Source organism: Danio rerio, chromosome 25 (genome assembly GCF_052040795.2).
Source record: "Danio rerio strain M-AB ecotype USA chromosome 25, GRCz13ab, whole genome shotgun sequence".
NCBI lineage: Eukaryota > Metazoa > Chordata > Actinopteri > Cypriniformes > Danionidae > Danio > Danio rerio.
In genome coordinates this window covers 21,539,184-21,561,707 of record NC_141045.1, presented here as the reverse complement: position 1 = coordinate 21,561,707, position 22,524 = coordinate 21,539,184, and the positions used below count along the sequence as shown (strand labels likewise).

The 22,524-nt window shown below is 32.9% G+C and overlaps 1 protein-coding gene and 1 long non-coding RNA gene across 6 annotated transcripts in view; one reads left to right on the top strand and one right to left on the bottom strand.

Moving 5' to 3' along the window:
* The first annotated feature begins 3,137 nt into the window (after positions 1–3,137).
* Positions 3,138–22,524, top strand: part of dnm1l (dynamin 1-like) — a 29,084-nt gene continuing 9,697 nt past the window's right edge. For 2 of the 5 annotated variants that reach the window (XM_087310528.1, XM_087310526.1), the window contains exons 1-11: positions 3,138–3,367; positions 8,658–8,802; positions 11,471–11,506; positions 11,995–12,041; positions 13,784–13,855; positions 16,414–16,500; positions 16,592–16,754; positions 16,901–17,021; positions 19,473–19,604; positions 19,689–19,895; positions 19,991–20,111. In XM_087310528.1, the coding sequence (XP_087166654.1) occupies positions 3,266–3,367; positions 8,658–8,802; positions 11,471–11,506; positions 11,995–12,041; positions 13,784–13,855; positions 16,414–16,500; positions 16,592–16,754; positions 16,901–17,021; positions 19,473–19,604; positions 19,689–19,895; positions 19,991–20,111 (1,233 nt within the window). In that variant the 5' untranslated portion in view covers positions 3,138–3,265. 5 annotated transcript variants of the gene reach the window in all.
* Positions 20,700–22,141, bottom strand: LOC147830869 (uncharacterized). Its single transcript, XR_015526465.1, has 3 exons — positions 21,937–22,141; positions 21,283–21,519; positions 20,700–21,239 (listed from the first exon to the last, which is right to left on the bottom strand). It is a non-coding gene; the product is annotated as an uncharacterized LOC147830869 (long non-coding RNA).

The following is a 22,524-nucleotide window of genomic DNA, read 5'->3' as shown; positions in this document are numbered from 1 at the left end:
CATGTTTGTTCTTCTTTTGTTGTGATATTGTAGCAGTTTAATTACAATGTTCATACTTTGTTTTTAAGACACACACAAAATATGTTATATATTTTATGGCTGTATTAATAATATTACACCAATAATTTTATTCACAGGTGAGTTTTGGCATAAATCTATGTTCTGAATTACTTATTTAATGTTTTACACAGTGGGTGGGGCAGTTATAAGCTAAATTTCTGTATTTATGTGACATATTTACATCTTTATATAAATATATGGCTACGAAAATAAACAAGTTTTTTTTATAAACTATTAATATAATCACATCTGAAGCAGCCTTTCCAATTTTATCAGTGAGATCTGGCTAACTAGCATGCTAACAAGAGTCTTGCTGATTTACTCAGTCCTGTTTGAATAATGGACGCTTCAGGTATTTATGTGAAAGTTTCTACTGCTAGAATTGTGTTTTTCATTTAACAGAATGAGTGGTACTATTAATTGGTTTAATAGCCACAGCGGGATGAACTGCCAACTCATCCAGTGGATGTCCTGCAGCTGCAACCCAGTACTGGGAAATAACCATACACGCGCAATGACACAAATACACTACGCCAGTTTTATTCAATTCACCTACACCTGCATATCTCTGGACTGTGGGGGAAATTGGAGAACCCGGAGTAAACCCACGCAAACACAGGGAGAATATGCAAACTTACACAGAAATGCCAACTGACCCAGCCAGGTCTTGAACCAGGGACCTTCCTGCTGTGAGTTGATAGTGCTAATCCTATGTTCTGACTATCTAAGGCAATGTGTTTAGTCATGTTAGAAATATCTTTGCAACATCTTATCAGTGCTGCAATGTGCAAGTAGTGTGATCAATCATGTTAACAACCTGTTAAAATGTCAGAAGTGTTTAATGGTAGAAGATTATTAAAACATTAGCACAACACACATGCTAGTAATGTGATATGATATATTATAAACATGATAGCATTGTACTATTTAACAAATGTCAGAAACATGCTAACAACATAGCAGCATGCTAAATCATGTTATATGTTGAAATCTTTTACAGTCTATGGTTGAAACATGCACAGCATGTTGGGAACGTGCTATGCTAGCTTTGTAAATCACACAAAAAATATGCTTCTCGTGCTGTGTGGATTATGTTAGCAGTATTTCGAATCCTAATACATTCTAACAGTGTTTACTCTTGCTAGAAACGTAACAATGTGCTAACAGTACAAAACTATTACCAACACTGATTGAAAATTTTGACATTTAATTTATTTAGTTTTTAAAACTTTGACATCTTATGTTTACAGTTTTTATTGAAGTCAGTACCTTTTCTAGTTATCTATAAAATTTGTGCAAATGTTTTGCTTGTTTTGCATAGAAAAATTGAAAAAGTGTATATATGCAAATCCAATAGATTTTGATAAATAATTGTTTATAGTTTGAGTCCTTTATTCATTAATTTTCTTTTCGTCTTAGTCCCTTTATTAATCTGGGGTCACCACAGCGGAATGAACCGCCAACTTATCCAGCATATGTTTTACACAGTAAATGCCCTTTCAACTGCAACCTATCACTGGGAAACACCCATTCGCACTCTTTCCCACTCATACACTATGAACAATTCAACTTACTCAATTCACCTGTACCGCATGTCCTTGGACTGTGGGGGAAACTGGAGCACCTGAAGGAAATCCACACGAACACAGGGAAAACAAACAAACTCCACACTGCCCTTATAGTTTGAGTAAAACTTTATTTTTGCACTATTATGTAAACTGCTGATCACTTTTCTCAAAAACATAAAATAAAAAATCTTTAATTTTAATAATTTAATTGTGTAAAATAACAGAAAAAATTTGCCAGGTTTTTTCTTCTGTTAAACACAAAACAAGAACCGGTAATCACTGACTATATATATATATATATCAGCATTCTCCAGCCTCCTTCGACTAGACTGCAGTTCTGCACAAGAAGTTTGGCCATAGGAGAAATGGTCATGCCCAACAGAGCCTGGTTTTTCTCTAGGTTTTTTTCAGTTTCAGTTTACTATCTTCTATAGTTAAGCTATTATCTTCTATGTTAAGCTATGTTAGCTATTATCTTTTATGTTAAGCTGCTTTGACACAATCTACATTGTAAAAGCGCTATAGAAATAAAGATGAATTGAAAAAAATTACACACACACTCACTATATATATATATATATATATATATATATATATATATATATATAGAGAGAGAGAGAGAGAGAGAGAGAGAGAGAGAGAGAGAGAGAGAGAGAGAGAGAGAGAGAGAGAAAGCGTTATTTGCTTTATTACGGCTAGATTAAAAACTGTATTTAATTTTTTTAAAACCAGTTTAAGGTCAAGATTATTAACCCCTTTAAGCTAAATATTTTTTGATAGAGTACAGAACAAACCATTGTTATAGAATAACTTGCCTAATTACCTTAACTTGCCTAGTTAACCTAATTAACCTAGTTAAGCTTTTAATGGTGAATAGAAGTGTCTTGAAAAATATAAAGTAAAATATTATTTACTGTCATCATAACAGATACAATAAATCAGTTATTAGAAATGAGTTATTAAAACTATTATGTTTAGAAATGGGTTGAGAAAATCTTCTCTCCGTTAAAAAGAAATTGGGGGAATATATATATATATATATATATATATATATATATATATATATATATATATATATATATATATATATTTTTTTTTTTTTTTTTTTTTTTTTATTTACTTTTTTTTTACAAGTTTGTTGACTGGAATCAGGCTCAAAGGTTATCAGACCTTTATAGAATAAAACAAATACTAATATTTTATTCAAAGTTATACGAGAAAGAGAAACTGAGTTGCTCAGATTATCATATTATTACAACCTTTTGGGTACTAATGAAAAGCATTTTAAGTAGGCAAATAATGCACCTTTAAACTGTTTTTATGACATCTCACCTAAAACATTTTTTTTCTGCGTGCACCAAAATATTTTTGTTGCACCCCATAGTTACGGTTGCCTTGACGCATTCACTCAGAACAATGCTTGGAAATGTAGTTTGATTCCAGAAAATTCTAAAGTGGGTCAACAGCTGTCGTGTCGCCTAAAACTACAGTTCCCGCAATGCACCGCTTCGCAGTTTTTCCGCGGCCGGGTTGGTTCATGGTGGCTCAGTGAGGGACATTGGATGACTTTGTGCCGTGTTTAGCCGGGGTGTTCGCCTTAGCTCATTCATTTTGACAGGGAAGAGATCGTCAACGCGATGGAGGCTCTTATTCCTGTCATTAACAAACTCCAGGATGTTTTTAACACAGTCGGGGCGGACATTATCCAGCTGCCTCAAATTGCAGTGGTGGGGACGCAGGTAATATTTTAGTTGCGGTTTTCATTCAGACTGAAACAGGTCTATGCAAGAGTCTCAAAACCTAGCGAGTCACCTATGTAGGCAGCATTTTGAGCATGAGAGGTTAAAAATGGAATCTAAAGTTTGCACGCGCCCGTGAAGTCCCCTAACCAGGCAGTTCAATTATTTTGAAACACAGCCCATTACTAGCTACATTTATGCATTTATGCGACACATTTTTATCTTTATATAAATAACAGTTATACGACAAGGTCAACAAATAAACTAATTTCTCTTTAAATTAACCAACGGTTAAAACAATTAAACCAAATCTGAAGCGAGCTTTCAAATTTTATCAGCGAGATCTGGCTAACTAGCATGCTAACAAGAGTCTTGCTAATTTGCTCATTCCTATTTGAGTAATTGACACTGCAGGTATATAATGTGAAAGTTTCTACTGCTAGGCTTTTGTTTCTGATTTAACAGAACGAGCAGTACCATTACTAGGTTATTAAAACGGTGTTGATGTCAGTACAGTAGGCTAACACATGATAAGATGCGCCATGGTCGGTCTGAACTTGACAGTTCTGGCAGCATGTTTGGGCTGAACAGCTGCAAGGACTCACTGTATATGAAGGACAAAATAGATTAGTATTAATGTGCAAAGCATATTGAAAGTTTTCCATGCTGATGTAACACAAGATATCTGTCAATTTATTGTGGAAATATAGCTTTCTTGAAAATGTTATTGTGTAAAAATTTAAAGGATAGTTCACCCAAAAAATGAGAAGTTGTTGTTAGTTTACTTCCCTTTAGATCAATGAAGATGTTTACTTATTATTCTCTTTAGTAGAATGTAAAGAAGATTTTTAGATTAGTCGAAGCACTTTGAAAGTCAAAAAAGGGGAAAAAAACTCTAAAAACTGTTGGGTTCCACACTATTGATTTGTGTTGGCACAACATGAAGATATTAAGTTAACTTATTAGTTTTTATGAATTTAAGTGGATTGAACATAAAACAATTAAGTTGTCCCAACAAAAAACTCAATTGTGTTTCATAGTTGCATACAAACAGCAAATGTATTTTTTTTTTGAGTGCAGTGTGGTCTAATGAAGCAAAATGATCGTTCTATTTACAAGATGAACTTTAGTACACAGCCTCTTGAATGTCTTAATTTAGTTTTCTGAATGATCAAATACCTATTTTTGCTTAAAACAATCTATTTTGATGTCATACTGAAGAAAAATGATCTTAGATGGTATTAGGGTGAGTTATATTAGAGTCAAATTACATTTAATATACTATCCTTTTAATAAAAGCAAACCAGAAATTGATGTGATGTAAAGCAGTTTCCCGCCGTCTGCCTGACACATTGGGTATAAAGAGGTTAAGGAGTCTTAAAGCAAAGACTTTCACTGACCATTTAATTGGATATGGCTGTCTGAGTCTTGAAGATTGTGTTAACCCTGAAAAGCCTGACATTTGAGGTGATAGTTACAAAAGGAACAGTTTATTGAACATTTAGGCAAAGTATTAATTAAATTGTATGAACTGTCAATCTTTCAGGTACATGTACAAGACTGCAAAACTTTTTTTCAGGAATGTTTTGTTCAAGATGATGATTTAAAGAAGATTGTGGGCATCGTCTAACATATTACAGTAGAAAATAATAAGAATATATAATTAGCTAAATTGTGGGAGAGACATTTTCATCCTGGGGTTAAAAAACATGAAAATGCACCAGGAAAGTGCTTAAATTTGACTTTATAAAAGATGTAAGAACGCTGTAACTATATCATATCTGATAAAGAACAAAAACCCAAACAGTGGTAAATTTAAATTTCACATTCACATTGAATGCTTTAATTTGGTCTCTGATGTTTTTTTCAAAATGCACAATAATGTCAGTTTGCAATTGTGTATTTTTAAATGTCCCATGAAGTGCTTTGAATTGTGCATTTTTTATTAGATTTTTGACGTAATCTTAACTTAAAAATTAAGAGAGGGTGGGACATAGAATAGCTTCTCCTCTTTAAAAAACAGCCAGTAGCATTTTGTTTTTATCACAGCTCTGCCAGTGAGAGTGTTTTAGCTGCAGCGCATGAAACGAAAAGCGTATTGAAGGGGCGAGGCGTATCAGATACTTGAGAGCATTTGATTGGTCAAGATTTAAGGAGAAATTGAAGCACGAGATGATGTAAAAAAAAAGGTAGATCCATCTAGGCCAGTGGTCTCAAACTTAATTCCTGGAAGGCCACAGCTCTGCATTGTTCAGGGGTGGCCAATCCTGTTCCTGGAGATCTACCTTCCTGCAGATTTCAGTTGCAACCCTTATCAAACACACCTGTCTGTAATTATCAGGTGGATTTCAGGTCCTAATTAATTGGTTTAGCTGGGATTAATCAGGGTAGGAGCTAAACTGTACTGGAAGGTAGATCTCCAGGAATAGGATTGAGCACCCTTGGTTTAGATCCAATCACCTCCAGCTCTGCTTATTAGTCTCTGGTAGTATTGAGCAGGGGTTCTCAAACTTTTCAGCCCTCGACCCCCAAAATTACAATGCCAGTGACTCATGACCCCAAATATCCTCTGAGGTGGTTATAAATATATAAACCTGACACACCGGCGCACATATACCAATAGGTCCTTGTCTTTTCATTATTTAATTTTGAAGGACATCACTCAAGACCATCCTCCATCTTCAGATGTGGCCTGTATTAATAGCTGCTTTTCCACTATCGTGCCAAACCGTTCTAAGAACACTTCGGTACGGTTACGGTTGTTTCTCCACTGAGCCTGGAACGGCGCGGCACGATTACAAACCGTTCTCGGCCCGGAATTCTCGGCACGGTTAGACAACCGTGCTGAACTGTGCTGACAGATTCTGTGTGTTGACGTCGCGACTCGGTTGCTAAGCTACCACAGCTGGCTCAGCAGAAGCGCGCTAGTCATCAGACATCCTCAATAAACTACAGTACATTTAATATAAAATAATGATCCAGGTCTAAACGATACAGTTTGAAAAGGGTTTTAAAACCATAGCGTAGTCTTTGGCAGAGAAGTGAATAACTCATCACATTTTTACGAAGATATTTTATTCATTAAAGTTATTATTTTATTGACTTTAATACAGACCCTTCTTCGCCTGCCTGAAAGTGAGTTTATTGCACGCAGCGCTATATTTCACAGCACAAAACTCGCTCTGATCCGGGAGAGACATGACAGCGACTTGTGCTGCTGACTTTTTTTCCCTGCTGCGCATCGAATAAAGCGAATAAAGTCACGCTTTGCATCGTCGATGTCCAAATTCCACAACAACATCACTATATCCATGGAACACGAACTTGCAGACTCTTTTAACAACGAGGAAATATTTGCACTTTTTGATTCAAAGCCAGGACAGCTTGTTAATACCGGCGAGACCACCTGAAGGACGGCGTGTTCGTGTTGTAATGTCGGCCGTCCAAAACACTTTGCTTGAAAGCTTTACGGAGCGGCACTGTAACTGTCCAAGGTACTGTTGTATGATTTATATTATAGCATATGCACTAATAAACAAGTCAAAAGAATGAATGAATTAAATAAATATGGATTCTTAAATGTCAGTATTGCTTTTACTCAAAAAATATCAATAGCTACGTTTTGACAAATGTTTTATAAAAATAAAATGAGCAATTTTCATCATTTCAGCTATAGGCAATTATATGATTCAGTTATACATAAGTTATATGACATTTATGAGGCATGTAACATGTTTCTGTGTTTTTGTTTTTTTGTGGTGATCTTTAATATAGCTACGCAAATATTTTCTAAAACGTCTAGCAATAATTCGCCTACAGCTTGTTAGTTAATTATGAACACAAAATTATTATAATAATAAAAATAAAATGATTAAAATAAAAAGATAATAGAGCAGCATTTTGCTAAATATAATAGTGCTTTATATGCTTTAAATCCTGCAATATATGTGTTGATTCATATTCGTTTTTTTTTTTCACTTGCTGCATTCGTTATTTAATGTTTGAATAGTAAAACAAATAACAACCAGCGCTTAATTGGTTTCATTTTACCATCAAAATGTAGTATATTTTATATCATTATCAACTTTTGATATAAATACGCAGTGTAATTTAATTAATTGTTAAAAATGAAATAATTTATGTGCTGTGTTTTTGTGAAAGTGCCCGCTCACCTTTGACAAGGCCTGTCCAAAATTATATTTCTGCCACTATAATGCAAATGCACTATTATTGTTGTCTTATTGTTTATTTTTCTGTTATGTTCAGAGATTTTAAATATTATTTATTTCCCCTTCAATTATTTTCAATCATCACGTTACATTTTGGTCATTTTCCCTCCAAATAAAATTTAGCCAGAGCTGCGCAACATATAAATAAATAGGGGTGCACATTTAGAATAACAGTGTTTAGTCACATGGTTGCTTTTGCTTTTATGAAAAAAAAAAAAGTTTCGGCTCTTATTTAACTTTAATTAAACAAAGGGAGCCGTTTACATTGCGTTACCAAGGCAACTACTGATGCGTTTTGTGTAATGTTTTAAAGAGCTTTGTTGCAGTATGACAGTGGAAAATAAAACCGTATCCGTGCTGTCTGGCCCGGTTTGGCACGGAATGGAACAGTTCTGTTTAAAGAACGATTCAGCACGATAGTGGAAAAGCGGCTAATGTTTACTGTACATGAGTGTCGTAAAGATGTCAGAAAGTTTAACCAGGTGCCTTAAAATCAATGTGCTGTGTCTTTAATATTACATAATCACCCCAAGAGTCACAAAAAATGGGAAGGCTGATGGCTTTTATTTGCATGGTGTTTTTTAATATAACTGGTAACTACTGTTTATTTCATCTGTAGGTTATAGATAAAATATGGTAATTCTAGTAGTTTAATAAAATGAATTAAATTTTTGGAAATCCCCAAGCGACCCCTCCCCCCCCCCCCCCATCATTGTCTCATGACACACTGGGGTCCCTACCCCCACTTTAAGAACCACTGGTCTTGAACACCTTGATTATTTGGATCAGCTGTGTTTGATTAGGGTTGTAGAAAAACTGCAGAGCTGCGGCCCGCCCGGAATCGAGTCTGTGACAAACTGCAAGTTGTGCATGTTTATATAAGTTTTATATCCAGAATCTGTTAATTGTCACTGTTTTGGAGCACACTAGCTAATAGATATCCATAAAACTAACAGACTAAAACTAAAAAACATCATTTTAATTTCATGGGACCTTTAAAATGATCTTAGACAGTAAATAGTGCACACCCATAGGACTTAATTTGTATGTCTGATTTACAGAGTAGCGGGAAGAGTTCAGTTTTGGAGAGTTTGGTTGGCAGAGACCTCCTGCCCCGCGGGACGGGCATCGTCACCCGCAGGCCCCTCATCCTCCAGCTGGTGCATGTAGACCCAGAGGACAGAAGAAAAACCAGCGAGGAGAACGGTATTTGCTTTTTTTTTTTTTTTTTTTTTGTAAAGCATGAAAAATTGACCTGCAGTGTGTGTTTGTGGGATCTAGGAAGTTACTTTGTTGCTACTTTGTTTCTAATTTGCTTGCTCAATCAGTGGTGTCAGGTCATGAGAGAAAGCAGTGATCTTTGGCGAGTTGATTTTCAGTACACTTACAGTAAGAGTTTGGAATAGTTCAGGTTTTTAATGCTGCTTTTCTTTAATTAAAATGCTGAAAAACAGCAGCATAATTACAATTAAAGTAGTTTACTTTTTGTTATATACTGTATATTTGATATATACTCTAAAACAAATTGAAATTAGTTTTCATATATTCTTGTTTATTTTAATTTTAGTTACAGTTTAAGTTTGTTTATACAGTTTATTTATATACAGTTTATTTTATTTTTATTTTTATTTATACCTTTTTATTTTAGTTATTTTAATATGTCCATATGTTGTATTTTAGTTTTTTAAAATAGTATTTTAACTGTAATTTTGGAAATAAATGTAAGTTTTTTTTTATTTTTATTTAATGTTTTTGTTTTCAGTATGTTTAAGTTGAAATACATTAAAACACTGTATGTTTTAAATGATATATAAAACCAATTAAAATTAGTTTTTTAATATTATTTTTTATTTTTGTTTTCTTGTTTTATATTGACTTTAGTTACAGTTTTAGTTGTGATTTTTGTAGATTTTTTTAATTTAAGTTTTCTTTTTATTTATCTAAAAGTTTTAGTTTAGTTTTGTTTTAGTTTTTATTTATTTTTATAATCTAAATATGTAATTTTGGAAATAAATATTATGGGCCTTATCATACACCCGGCGCAATAAGGCGCAAGACGTGTTTGCCCTGGTTTGCTCCGACGAGTTGCCTTTTTCAGACCAGCGCAACCTTATTTTTCCTGCTTTCTGCCATGTTGTTTAAATAGCAAATCCAATTGTGCCACTTTGTGGACTCATGGGTGTTCCGATCTAGAAAATAGGTGTTTTAATTGTTGGTGCGTTGCTTTTTTGTGGGACTAAAGTAGACTGTGCAATTGACCAGCTGAAAGCAGGCAGAGCGTGTTAGTTGTGCGGCTCGCTTACACATTTGCTTAAAACATACAGGATGAACAGCAATACACAAATGTTTTTACAAATGAAAAAGAATTAAAGTATTAAAATGTAACAAAAATGATTACTTCTACGTAAATATAAAAACCACTGCCTTAATGCCTTCATCTTGGGGGACTTTTTTCAGTTTATTCACAACAACTTGCTTTTGTATAATGTTATTATTATTAGTATAATTTTTTTATTATGTGCATATTTATATTTGTTTTATTAAAAACACCTGTCAGGTTTTGGACCATATGGGTAATAAAACGTGTGTTTGGTTATAACTTAGTTGACCAAACTTCGTTATTATTGTTCATTTATTTGTTTGCTGGAAACTAGAACTGAATTTAGAAATAGTGTTGAAACAACTCTTTGCGCTTGAAAAACAAAATTAATCATGTAGGCTAATGGATGTTTTCAGTGGAGCACTTACAAAAACGTTTCCTTAACCCAGAAAGAGAGAAAGGGAAAGTAAAGGCTGATTGGAGGAGGCTCATTTTTTTATCCTTGCGCTGCAGGGGGTTTGTTGAAATGTTTTCTCTCTACTGAAGCGTTCAGTTTTTCCACTTATAAAGTCGCAATGTAAATAGCAAATGCGCCATAGTGAGATGCAATTGGCTCTTAAAGGGAATAGGAGATGAGACTCTGATTGTTTTATTTTTGAAACACACATAGAACTCATTAGGAGAATGAGCACAACCTTGTTAGACCATGCGCTTCGGCGCAGAGCGTATTTTTCTGTCCTTAAAATAGCAAAAGTGGTTTCGAACACGCCCTTAATGTTTTTGTGCTTTGGACTTTGTGCTTGGATCGTCAAAAAAAGAGCCCAAGTTTTTTTTTCAGATTATTTAGTTTTTATATTTTTGTTTCATTTTTATTTTTTCAGTTTGTTTTAGTTTAAATATATTTAAACTTACTATATGTTTAAAATTATATATAAAACAATTTTTTAGTTTTGATTTTTCTTGTTTCATTTTGATTTTAATTACAGTTTTAGTATTTTAGTTGTGAATTAAATTTTTTATTTATAAATTTGTTATATTTTTTATGTATGTCTATACGTTTTAGTTTATTTTTGTTTTTATATTTGTTTTATTTTTGGAAAAAAGTTACATTTTATTTCTTTATTATTCATTAATTCATTCATTCATTTATTCATTTATTCATTCATTCATTTTCTTTTCGGCTCAGTCCCTTTATTAATCTGGGGTCCCCACAGCGGAATGACCTGCCAACTTATCCACCATATGTTAGTTATTTAACTAATATCTATTATTCTACTCTTCAGTTACACATGATCCTTCAGAAATCAGTGTATGTATACGTATATGTATATATTATTCAAATTTTTTGACAGTAGTATTTCATTACTGTGAACTATTTAATTAAATAAAATATCTGAACTTCCACTATACATGCAGAATCCAGTCCATAACAGTTGTGTGTTTCAGTTGAAGCTTTTAGCATGGGTGTCTCTGCATTTGTGTGCTACAACACTAGAGTCCTCTAAAGACTGCACTGCTGCAGGCTAACCCTCTGTCATCTCTCTTTAAACACAGAACCCAATACCTGGAAAAATGGACGCCTTTACAAAGGTCTCCTTTTCCTTGTTCCTTGCCTGTTTGCTTATTTTGAGCAGCTTTGTGTTTTTCCTTCACCCTGCTTCCATGATCTGATTAAATAGCTTTGGTTGTGCTGCCTAAGCAATGCCTTCCTTTAAACAAACTCATTTTCAGTTCAGTTCAGTTCAGTTTTGGTTTTAGTGGTGAGTATGAATGATTTTGGACTTTAAATGTCCGTTTACAATTCAATAACTCTCTAACTGTGATCAGCTGCTGTTTAAATGTCACTGTAGGTTAGTGTGTGTTGAGCTAAATAGGCTGTGCTACCCACAATGCACTGCGCTTGTTTTTTGTTTTGTAGCAGTTTTTGTTTAATTTGCTGTAATGGTGCTTTTGCTAAATAGAAATTATATTTTGTAAAATGCCTCTCCTATCTAGTGGAGCAAACTCTTTGAAGAAAGTGAAATGGGTTATAACTCAGTATTGTGTCATTGACAATGTTGGTCATTATTTTTCCACAGGAGTGGATGGAGAAGAGTGGGGGAAGTTTCTACACACCAAAAACAAGGTATGGAAAGCAGTACACAATAGATGCTCAGAGAAAGAATTCACAATTAGCACCTGCTGAGGTCAAATGCGAGTGACCATGTGAGCGGTTTAGGCATTCATTTTGAACAATTCTATTAAGGCCAAATATAAAGTTCATATTGTATATTATGAATATATTTTTCACCCAATAGTCACATCACAGCATGTGCAATGTTAATTCTTAATTTGATTTGACCAGGACCACGCTTCACACTACAAAAAAAAGCTTTTCTTACTTGAAGTTTTTGTCTTCTGTCTAGATTTGAATAAAAGACAAATGCAATGATAGGATTGAATCTGGAATGTAATTTTGAAATTATTTAACTAGGAATTTACTCTTCAAAAATACCTAAGTTTGATGGATATCTTCTTAATACACTACTAAAAAATAGCAAAAAGAGCCATTACAAAGATATGGCTCAAGGAAGATCCTACATCTGTAGATGAATGGCATGATATTGTAAAAGAGATATATGATATGGAAGTACTGACACTTTTCTTTAAGACAACAAACCTATAAGATTTCTGCATACTGGAGTAAATGGCTGAGAAGAAATGTACTGTTTTAATTTTATTGCTTTTAATTGATATTGGTATAGCTATATCTGGAGCCTGTTGGTCTTTGATATGTAACCCTTAACAAAATTTTATATAGCAACATTTTATCAACTATAAATATGAATATAATAAAGATTGTATACCTTTGACACTTATCTTTTTTTGTTTCCATGTTCCTTTGAAAATGTTTTTGTTTGTTTGTTTTGTTCTGAACTGTTTTGAAAAAATAAGTAATAAAAAAAATAATTGTATGGATTTGAAAAAAAAAGAAGACTTTGCCGTGTTATTTTACATCTGATTATTGAATTTCTGCACCTGAACACTGTTAGAATTTCCCAAAAAACAAAATAGAGCTATTCAATCTTTCTGGTGAAATTGTATTCATATTGCAACATGTATCGCAGAAAAACAAAATATTACAATGTTAGATCTTTACCAATATTGTGTTGCTTTTCTGAGCTGCAAAACACAATAAGTTAAGGTAACTTAAACCATTTGAGGAAACTGAGAGTTACAACAAACCATTTAAGTTTAAAAACTAATCCTAATGAGTACTTGAATTTAAGTGAACTTAATCCCTTTAAATAAATGAAGCAATTTGAGTACAGTAAAACCCCCCAAAAATAAGAGAACTCAAACCTACTGACTACTGGAAAACCCAATAAGTTAAGGCAACTCAAACCGTTTGAGAAAACCAATAGCTATAAACCATTTGAGTTCAAAATTAATCTATATGAGTACTGTGAACTTACTCCATTTAAGTTGAAGCAATGAGATATTTGATTAACTCATTACCTTCAACACTGATTTCAAAACTTTTCAAATGAGTAGAATTCACTTTTAGTCAATTTTGAGTTAACTGCACGGATTTCATTTCATAAAGAAGACTTTTGGTTTTTACACAGTAGTTACTCATTCTTTTTATTGTTTTAATGTGTATTATATTTTTGAAAGAGTAGCAGTGTGTACAAGTTGGTTGTGTCTGATTTTTATTTGCATCATACATTTTTGATTTTTTTTGATTTTTAGATAATTTTAGATTTTTAACTATGCATAGTTCGCATAGTTATTCGTAAATCATGGTTTGTTTGTGAAGTTTGGTATTCTGTTAATTCCATGTTATTAGTGTTTACCAAATGTTAATACTGTGTCTCTGCCTTTCAGATCTACACAGATTTTGATGAAATCAGGCAAGAAATTGAAAATGAAACAGAAAGAGTTTCTGGCAATAACAAGGTACAAAGTCACGTGATGTTTTTTGCACACTGAACTGTATGTAGTGGACACTATTTTTCGTGCATATATACACATATGTATGTACAGATTATAAATTATTGTAATGTATATTAATTATTATGAGTGTTAAAACATTAAGAGGGCAACATGGTGGCTCAGTGGTTAGGACTGTCACCTTACAGCAAGAAGGTCGCTGGTTTGATTCCTGGCTGGGCCAGTTGGCATTTCTGTGTAGAGTTTGCATGTTCTCCCCATTTTTCCTCTAGGTACTCCGGTTTCCCCAACAGTCCAAAGACATGTGCTATGGGTGAATTTAATAAACAAAATTGGCCGTAGTGTATGTGTGTGAATGAGAGTGTTTCCCAGTACTGGGTTGTGGCTGGAAGGGCATCCTCTGTGTAAAGCTGTGGTGACCCCAGATGAATAAAGGGACTAAGCCAAAGGAAAATGAATTAAAACATAACACATTAAAATGAGTAACAACAAACTAATGTGTTTCAAAATAATTTTTGAAATATTTTTTTAATTGAATAATTTTAATTTATGAATTAATTTGAATAATCAAATATTTGGGATCACTTTAATTTAAGTCACAATTCACTCTATAAACTACTACTACCTTATTACCTGTTAATTATTAAGATGATCAACTGTTATATCCAAATTTTCCAAACCTTTCACTAAAATCTCAACTTGACCAAATTTTTTAAGTACTCTTAGATTAAAAAAGGTATATTGTCTATTTAATACAGGTTGAACTCCTCTTTCTCTTTCTTTTCTCTACTACATCTCTCTTTCATTTATTAAACAACAGTGGGAGTCAGACCTTAATCTCACATTCAAGGACAAGAGGTGGGACCAGATTTTGTCCCGCATTCATACCTCCTCTGTGCACGACATTGCCTTATCCAATTTAAATTTGTTCATCAAATATGGCGGACGAACGTGAGGTTGGCAAAAATAACTCAAGACTTGGACTCTAAATGTGATCGCTATAATTAAGCACCTGCAGACTTAATACATAAGTTTTGCCTTTTAACATCAATCACTTCTTTTTGGCTATCAATTTTTTAGTGTATTCTTTTATTATATAAACAAAGATTTCCCCAGAGTTTTGATAACTGCGAGAGGCATTGAGCTTCATCCATTTGTAAAAAATCAGGTTTACAAAAAACGGCAATACTAGAGATTTTTCTGAAATATGGGACTTATTTAGATTTTTTGTTTTTCTGAGCATGTCAGCATCTCTACAGACTGTCAACCTAAATCTTAGGGCCTTTCAATTATAAAGCAAATGTAATTAAGTACTTTGTATAAATACCAGAGGATTAATGTTTATAATAATGTGTTATCAATGTATATGTGTATTTTGTACAAGTTTTATATTGTAATTTATTTATTTATTTATTTTTATTTCGTTATTTATTTATTTAAATTTGTATTTATTTATTTTACTTCTTTTCTCTCTTAGATAAATGTAATTTCAACTTGTGTAGAGGGTAGGGGTGGGAATAATAATTGCTTAATTTTCTCTGTAAAATTACTTTGTTATATCTGTAAAAGTTTAATAAACAGAAAAAAAGATAATTAACTACTTATTAGCGCATATAAAGTATAATCTTATTTTACATCCCTCATCTTACCCAATATCTAAACCCAACTACTACATTACTATTAATAAGCAGGTAATTAGTAATTTATTGAGCTAATAGTCTTAGTGGTTTGTTAATAGCGTAAATTGTAACTTAAAATGAAGTGTTGCTAAATATTCTTTTAGATAATCGAAAATATAAATGATTAGCATTCATTATTTTTCAAATGAATTTAAATCAAGGTGTCGCCGTTGTCTTAAAAAGTAATAAAAATTGATAAATCAATTTAGAGAAATTTATGACCCTTAAAAAGTATTAAAAATTTAATTTTGTCTCTGTATGTTACAGTTTGCCTGAATTTAATCTTTGAATATTGGGATGCTGCTGTGAAGTTTATTAAATCAAACAAATGCTGCACTGCTTTGTTTACTGCAGTAACCAGGGAAACACTATTAATCCTGCTGCTGTAAAGGTGCTACCTGCTGGATTAACATTTCTATTCAGTATATAAATACAGTTTTACTTTAAGATTCATTTCTTGCTATTATTTAGTAAATATACTGCAAGTTAAAATGTTGGCAATGTTACTGGTTAAAACCTGAAGTGTTGATGAGGTCTTAATGTATGCATAGACTCATAAAAGGTCTTAAAAGGGATTAAAGTTTAATCTCTAATTCCTGTATATATCCTGTAAATATGTTTTCATAACAAATGACACTAAAAACTGGAATAATAATGATGTTGAAAATTCAGCTTTGTCATCACTGGAATAAATTACATTCTAAAATTTGTAACAATAGAAAACTGTTATATAGATTTTAAGTTGGTAAAATGTTACCGTTTTTACTTTGTTTTTGATCAAATAAATGTTTTTGATCAGTTTCTTTTCAGCAGCTCTTTTTTTTAGCTCTGCATTTCAACCAAACAGAATATCCTTAAAATCCCTCTTGTGTCATTTTTTCTTAGGGCATCAGTGATGAGCCCATACACCTGAAAATCTTCTCTCCACATGTTGTCAACCTCACGCTGGTGGATCTGCCCGGCATCACAAAGGTCTTTTATTCAATAGCATAACCATGCTTGTTTGAATATTTATTTTGAAGATTTATTTTTTTAATGCTGACACTGATATATTCACGTTCAGGTCCCAGTGGGAGACCAGCCTAAAGACATTGAGTTGCAGATCCGTGAACTGATCCTAAAATACATCAGCAATCCCAACAGCATCATTTTAGCAGTCACTGCGGCCAACACAGATATGGCCACGTCTGAAGCCCTGAAAGTAGCCCGTGAGGTGGATCCGGACGGTCAGCACATTTACGCTTCTTTTACTGCATAATTTTTGCACACAATGTCTGTGTCTTTCAGTTTGAGCATTGTGATGCTTTATCGCATAGCTGTGTGATGCAGATTTTTTTTGGAACGCTGCACTTTTTAAATTTTCTACTGTTAGGTCGCAGAACACTGGCTGTAGTGACTAAACTAGATCTGATGGATGCCGGAACCGACGCAATGGATGTACTAATGGGCAGAGTCATTCCTGTGAAACTAGGGCTGATTGGAGTGGTCAACAGGTAAAAAAAAACCAAACAAACTATAAATTATATATTAGTATGTTATTGTGTGTGTGCGTGTTGAATGTCAGAACCCCCCTTTGAGTTCTTATTTTTAATTTTAATATTTGCCAAAAGAACTTTACTAGAGCAAAGAACTTTTCACAGTATGTCTGATAATATTTTTTCTTATTTGTTTTATTATGGCTAGAATAAAAGCAGTTTTTAATTTTTAAACATCATTTTACAGTCAATATTATTAGCCCCTTTAAGCTATTTTATTTTCGATAATCTACAGAACAAACCATAATTATACAAAAACTTGCCTAATTACCCTAACCTGCCTTGTTAACCTAATTAACCTAGTTAAGCTTTTAAATTTCACTTTAATTGTCTTGAAAAATATCTAGTCAAAAATTATTTACTGTCATCATGACAAAGATTAAATGAATCTGTTATTATAGATGAGATATTAAAACTATTATGTTTAGAAATGTGTTAAAAAAAGCTTCTCTGTTAAATAGAAATTGAGGAAAAAAACAAACGGGGTCTAATATTTCATGGGGGCTAATAATTCTGGCTTCAACTGTATATGCAGCCGCGTGCATTAACCACAACTCATAAAAATACAATGAAATAGCACTTTAGATATGCTTAAAGCCATAATCGTCATAAAATGCAATCGAATTAAGTAATGTGGAGTATTTCTATTTCAGTCGCATTTTTAAAGTGCAGTACAGACATGTAAACGCCATAATCAAACTATTACCGTTGTGTAGGACTTCTAGCCACATTTTTGTGAAAAGATAAGCCAAACACACTCAACTGTTTGACACTTCTTTGCACCCGTCGAGTCAGTAAAGCTCCCCAGACACACATCTCCTCCGAGTCAGTGTACGGCACACACTCCGTGAACTCCCGGAGATATATACACCCGTCGTCGTCATTATCTTCAGCACCGAACAGACATTTATGCTGTCCAGAAAAAAACGGAAGGTGTTGCTGAATGAAAGTGAAACTGTTACAAAATTAAAAATCATTGATGACAGGATTACATATATTTTGTTTTTAAAAAGTTCAATTTGTGGAAAGGAGTACGATTCCCGTGTGAAATTATACAGGGAAGAGGCTAGTCAGTAAAATAAATGTAAAAATAACATTCATTACAAGTTTATTTAAAAAAAAAAGCACCACAGTTGTTTCACATTTAGTGATTTTTTTTTTCTGTTGAATAAAAATCTATTTTCCATTCATATATTAGCAAATATTTTGCATTGTTTGCATGTCCTTTACTGCATAGAATTCAATAAAGTAGAAGTAATATAACTTTTATTACAAGTTGATTTTAAAAAAGCATCTAAATAGGTTTGCAATTTGTGATTTTTTTTTTTTTTCAGTTGAATAAAACATTTTCCATTCGTGTATTTCATCATTGAAGATTTCCTAAAAATACTGTAAAAATCTCGTCTCGTTCTCGTAACCCCAATCTCTTGTCTCGTCTCGTGGAGTAAGAGTCTCGTCAAACCCCTGAGATATATATAATATATGAATAATAAATATGTTCATTTATGACATTAACAAATGACTAATTAAATTCTAGTTGATATAATATAATAGTTGATAATGATAGCATGTATAGACCATTTTGAGGGATGTAAACAATCACAAAAGTCGAAACGTAATTTATGTTTTACATTTTTAATTTCCATAGATCCTAAGAATTCAAAAAGGTCTGCATATTGATAAATAATGTTATGAATATGATAGCTGTTTTAATGTGAAGTTATGATTGAATTGCTTTTTGTTATAGTTATGATATAGTTTGGCAACAACCAGGAAATGTTCAAGGGTCAAATACAGTTGAAATATTTTAATTTTATTATAAATATGTTAAATAATGACTAAATTCTAATAAATAATAGCATATATATTTGTATTATTATTGACATTATCAATTAATATGTATTGTCAAATATAATATAAATGGAGAAATTACAGTTTAGAGATATAAATAAAGGATTGTGCATCTGATGTCTCATGATAATGTCTGATACTATACATTTTAAATAGGTTTAATATTTCCATGAATACATTAATATTATTATATTATTAAATAAATTGGGTAAGACTGTATTAATATATAATACAATGATATTAAAATTATTGATACAAAATTAATTGAGGTTACAAAAATCTATATTAAAGCGATATGTGTGGGTTTGTGCGTATGTATATGTACATTTTTTATATTTAATATTTAAAAAGAATGCATACACAGGGTGAATATTAAATTGTAACAGATTATTCAAAACTGCATTATGCTATTAAAAGTTCACATTTATATGAATATATTTACAGGCTACTCACATGTGTATGCGCACAGTCAAGCAATATATTATAAATTATTTGAATGAATAAACTTGCATACACAGAGACCTTCTTTATTAAATATGACTTAATGTTTTAATATAGGAGTCAGCTGGACATCAATAATAAGAAAAGTGTGGCAGACTCCATTCGTGATGAACATGGCTTCCTGCAAAAGAAATACCCTTCTCTTGCAAACAGAAACGGGACTAAATATCTGGCCAGAACATTGAACAGGTGAGAGTTTACACCTGAAACAACTCTATTTAGTGGTGACGAGCTCATGCGTTTTACAGCACTAACTCCTGTTCTTTCCTTCAGGTTATTGATGCATCACATTAGGGACTGTTTACCTGAGCTGAAGACCCGTATCAACGTTCTGTCAGCCCAGTATCAGTCTCTGCTCAGCAGCTACGGAGAGCCGGTGGAGGACATGAGCGCCACACTGCTGCAGCTCATCACAAAGTTTGCCACAGAGTACTGTAACACTATTGAAGGAACGGCCAAATACATTGAAACGGCTGAACTGTTAGTTCCCTTTTCATTCAGTTACTGAGTTAATTTCATTTGTTCTGAATTGTATTAGTACTGCTAGTGCCAACCACGGGTGCTGTTTATTTCAGGTGTGGTGGAGCCAGAATTTGTTATATTTTCCATGAGACGTTTGGTAGGACACTGGAATCAGTCGATCCTCTTGGAGGACTAACAACTATAGATGTGCTTACAGCTATTAGGAACGCTACGGTAGGTTGTCTACTGATTTAATTTGAAAGACTTTTACAGTGATGATAAAAATTAGGTTACGTCAAACATCAAAATACATTAAAAATCCATTGGATTTTTGTTTAAAAACAATCCATGTCCATACTTTCAATTCTTTCCATCATCTACACTAAAATGACTGAAAATGCTTTTGTTAATGTACATCTATTTTAGACTATTTTATTTATGTCGTATCTCATAGCCTGGAAGTTTATTTAATTTTTATCTTTTTGAAATGTCTCCCAGGAAACATTTTGTGTTCTTTAAAGGGAGGCAATATTGAGCATGTACGAACTGACTATAACCTTTAATAAAGCTGTAAAATTGGACAGTAATTGGACAGTATTTGGACAGTATTTAGACATTTGGCACACAATGTGTGGAAATTTATAAACACTTATCTATTAACACTAGATTTTTGTTTTTGTATTTATTTTTTATTTCATTTCTTAAAGAAATAATTTGAGCTTTGTTGTTCAAAATTTCAGGGAATTTCAGTTGTGGCTGTACCATGCTTGTGTTTTACTAAATAACCAAGGCACTTCAGCAAAAGCTGAAGATGTGTGCCATTTGCTTTAGAATTTAATCCACCATGTTAGCTAAATTGGTCACATGACTAAAATGTGTTATCATGTTCGAAAGCCGCTATTTTATATTACACACTGCAACATAAAAACTGTGTTTTCATAGGCTACGTTCACACTGCAGGCAAATGTGGCCCGAATCTTATTTGTTTTCCCACATCTGACTCTATTTTTGTCTTGACAGTATGAATTGCTCAAACCGCATGGAATCTGATCTTTTTAATTCAGATGTGTGCCACTTATATGTAGTATTAAATCAGACACAGATCTGATTGTTTGCCGTGTGACTGCAGTGTGAATGCTTATGTAGGATTTGATACGACTTTAACATAATCTTTAAGCAACTTTTGTCATCATTCTGTGCTGCAGACATCGTCTATTTCTCAGCAGCATAGTAGGATGGCACACAGGGAAAATACTTTACCACTGAAAGTTGGTTGTTTGTTTTGAAAAAAAAAAAAATTAAGGCAAAACTGGTGCTTGTTAGCCAATCTGGTTAACGATTGGGCACAGGATGATCAACAAGCTGAAGAGCGTCAGAGGGTATTGCGGATAGGGGATCCGTGCACCAAGTAGGGGCCCTTTCATTTGGGGGAACTTTCTCTCTGAGAGAAAAAAGGGCAGGTGCTCTTGCTAAGCCTCACAGTGTGAACGTAGACATATTTGTCCACTTTGGAGAGTGTTTTTTTTTTTAAGACACGTTTTTGTTTTCTAAATATGCCTTCTAAGAATGAAGGGCAAAATTGACAGAAAAATATGCGTTTTTAAATAAAAATGTATAAGTGTGGAAATTTATAAACACTTATCTATTAACAATAGATTTTTGTTTTTGTATTTATTTTTTATTTCATTACTTAAAGAAATAATTTGAGCTTTGTTGTTCAAAATTTCAGGGAATTTCAGTTGTGGCTGTACCATGCTTGTGTTTTACTAAATAACCAAGGCACTTCAGCAAAAGCCCTTTAACTTGTGGAAAACTAAATAATCAAAGTTAGAAAACAGCAATTATGGTTGCACAAAAGAAAGATTGCACATAAAAAGTACAGATAAATTACAACTCAAGACATCTATATTCTCTCTCAGGACATTATCAAATCAAATCAAATCACTTTTATTGTCACATCATCAGCAGCACGTGTGCTATGATGAATGAAAAGCTTAGGTGCTGGCTCCAGACAGTACAAAATACAGTAAAATACTAGTCTCGCACTGACATCACACACATTAAATGTATGTGCAAAATTGGAATATTGCATAAAAGATTTGCGAATAAAGCACCATTTCCATCCAATAAATCAAAGAGAAAAGAAATTGTCACCTTTTGATAAACTTACGCCAAATATAAAAAAAAACTGCGGTAGTAGAAACTGAGTCTTTTCCTAATTTAATAAAATTCCTATTTCACTACAGAAGACAATGCTGACATCCAATGAACGCATGATGGTATTTGGTGGGTTTAGACGCATACCCTTTAAGACAGTTTGGGAGGATATTAATATAATACTAATACTGAAAAGTCTAAGCCATTTTTGAATGACCAAAACAATATTTTAAATATTTTGCGACATGGTGGGTCCACTGGTTCATCCATTAATGCATCCCATCACACACATTTTTATCATCACATGATCTCTAATAACAAAATCATATGATATTTAATGTGCATACTGGATTTTTTTCCCGTTATATGTCTTTCCATTGTAGTTTATGTGCAAGTTTATCCTACTCCTTTTACTACCTACTTATTTTTGGATTATCGCATAAAATGCTTGACAGAGATGCCAAGATGTGCATACATTTTAAAATTGCCA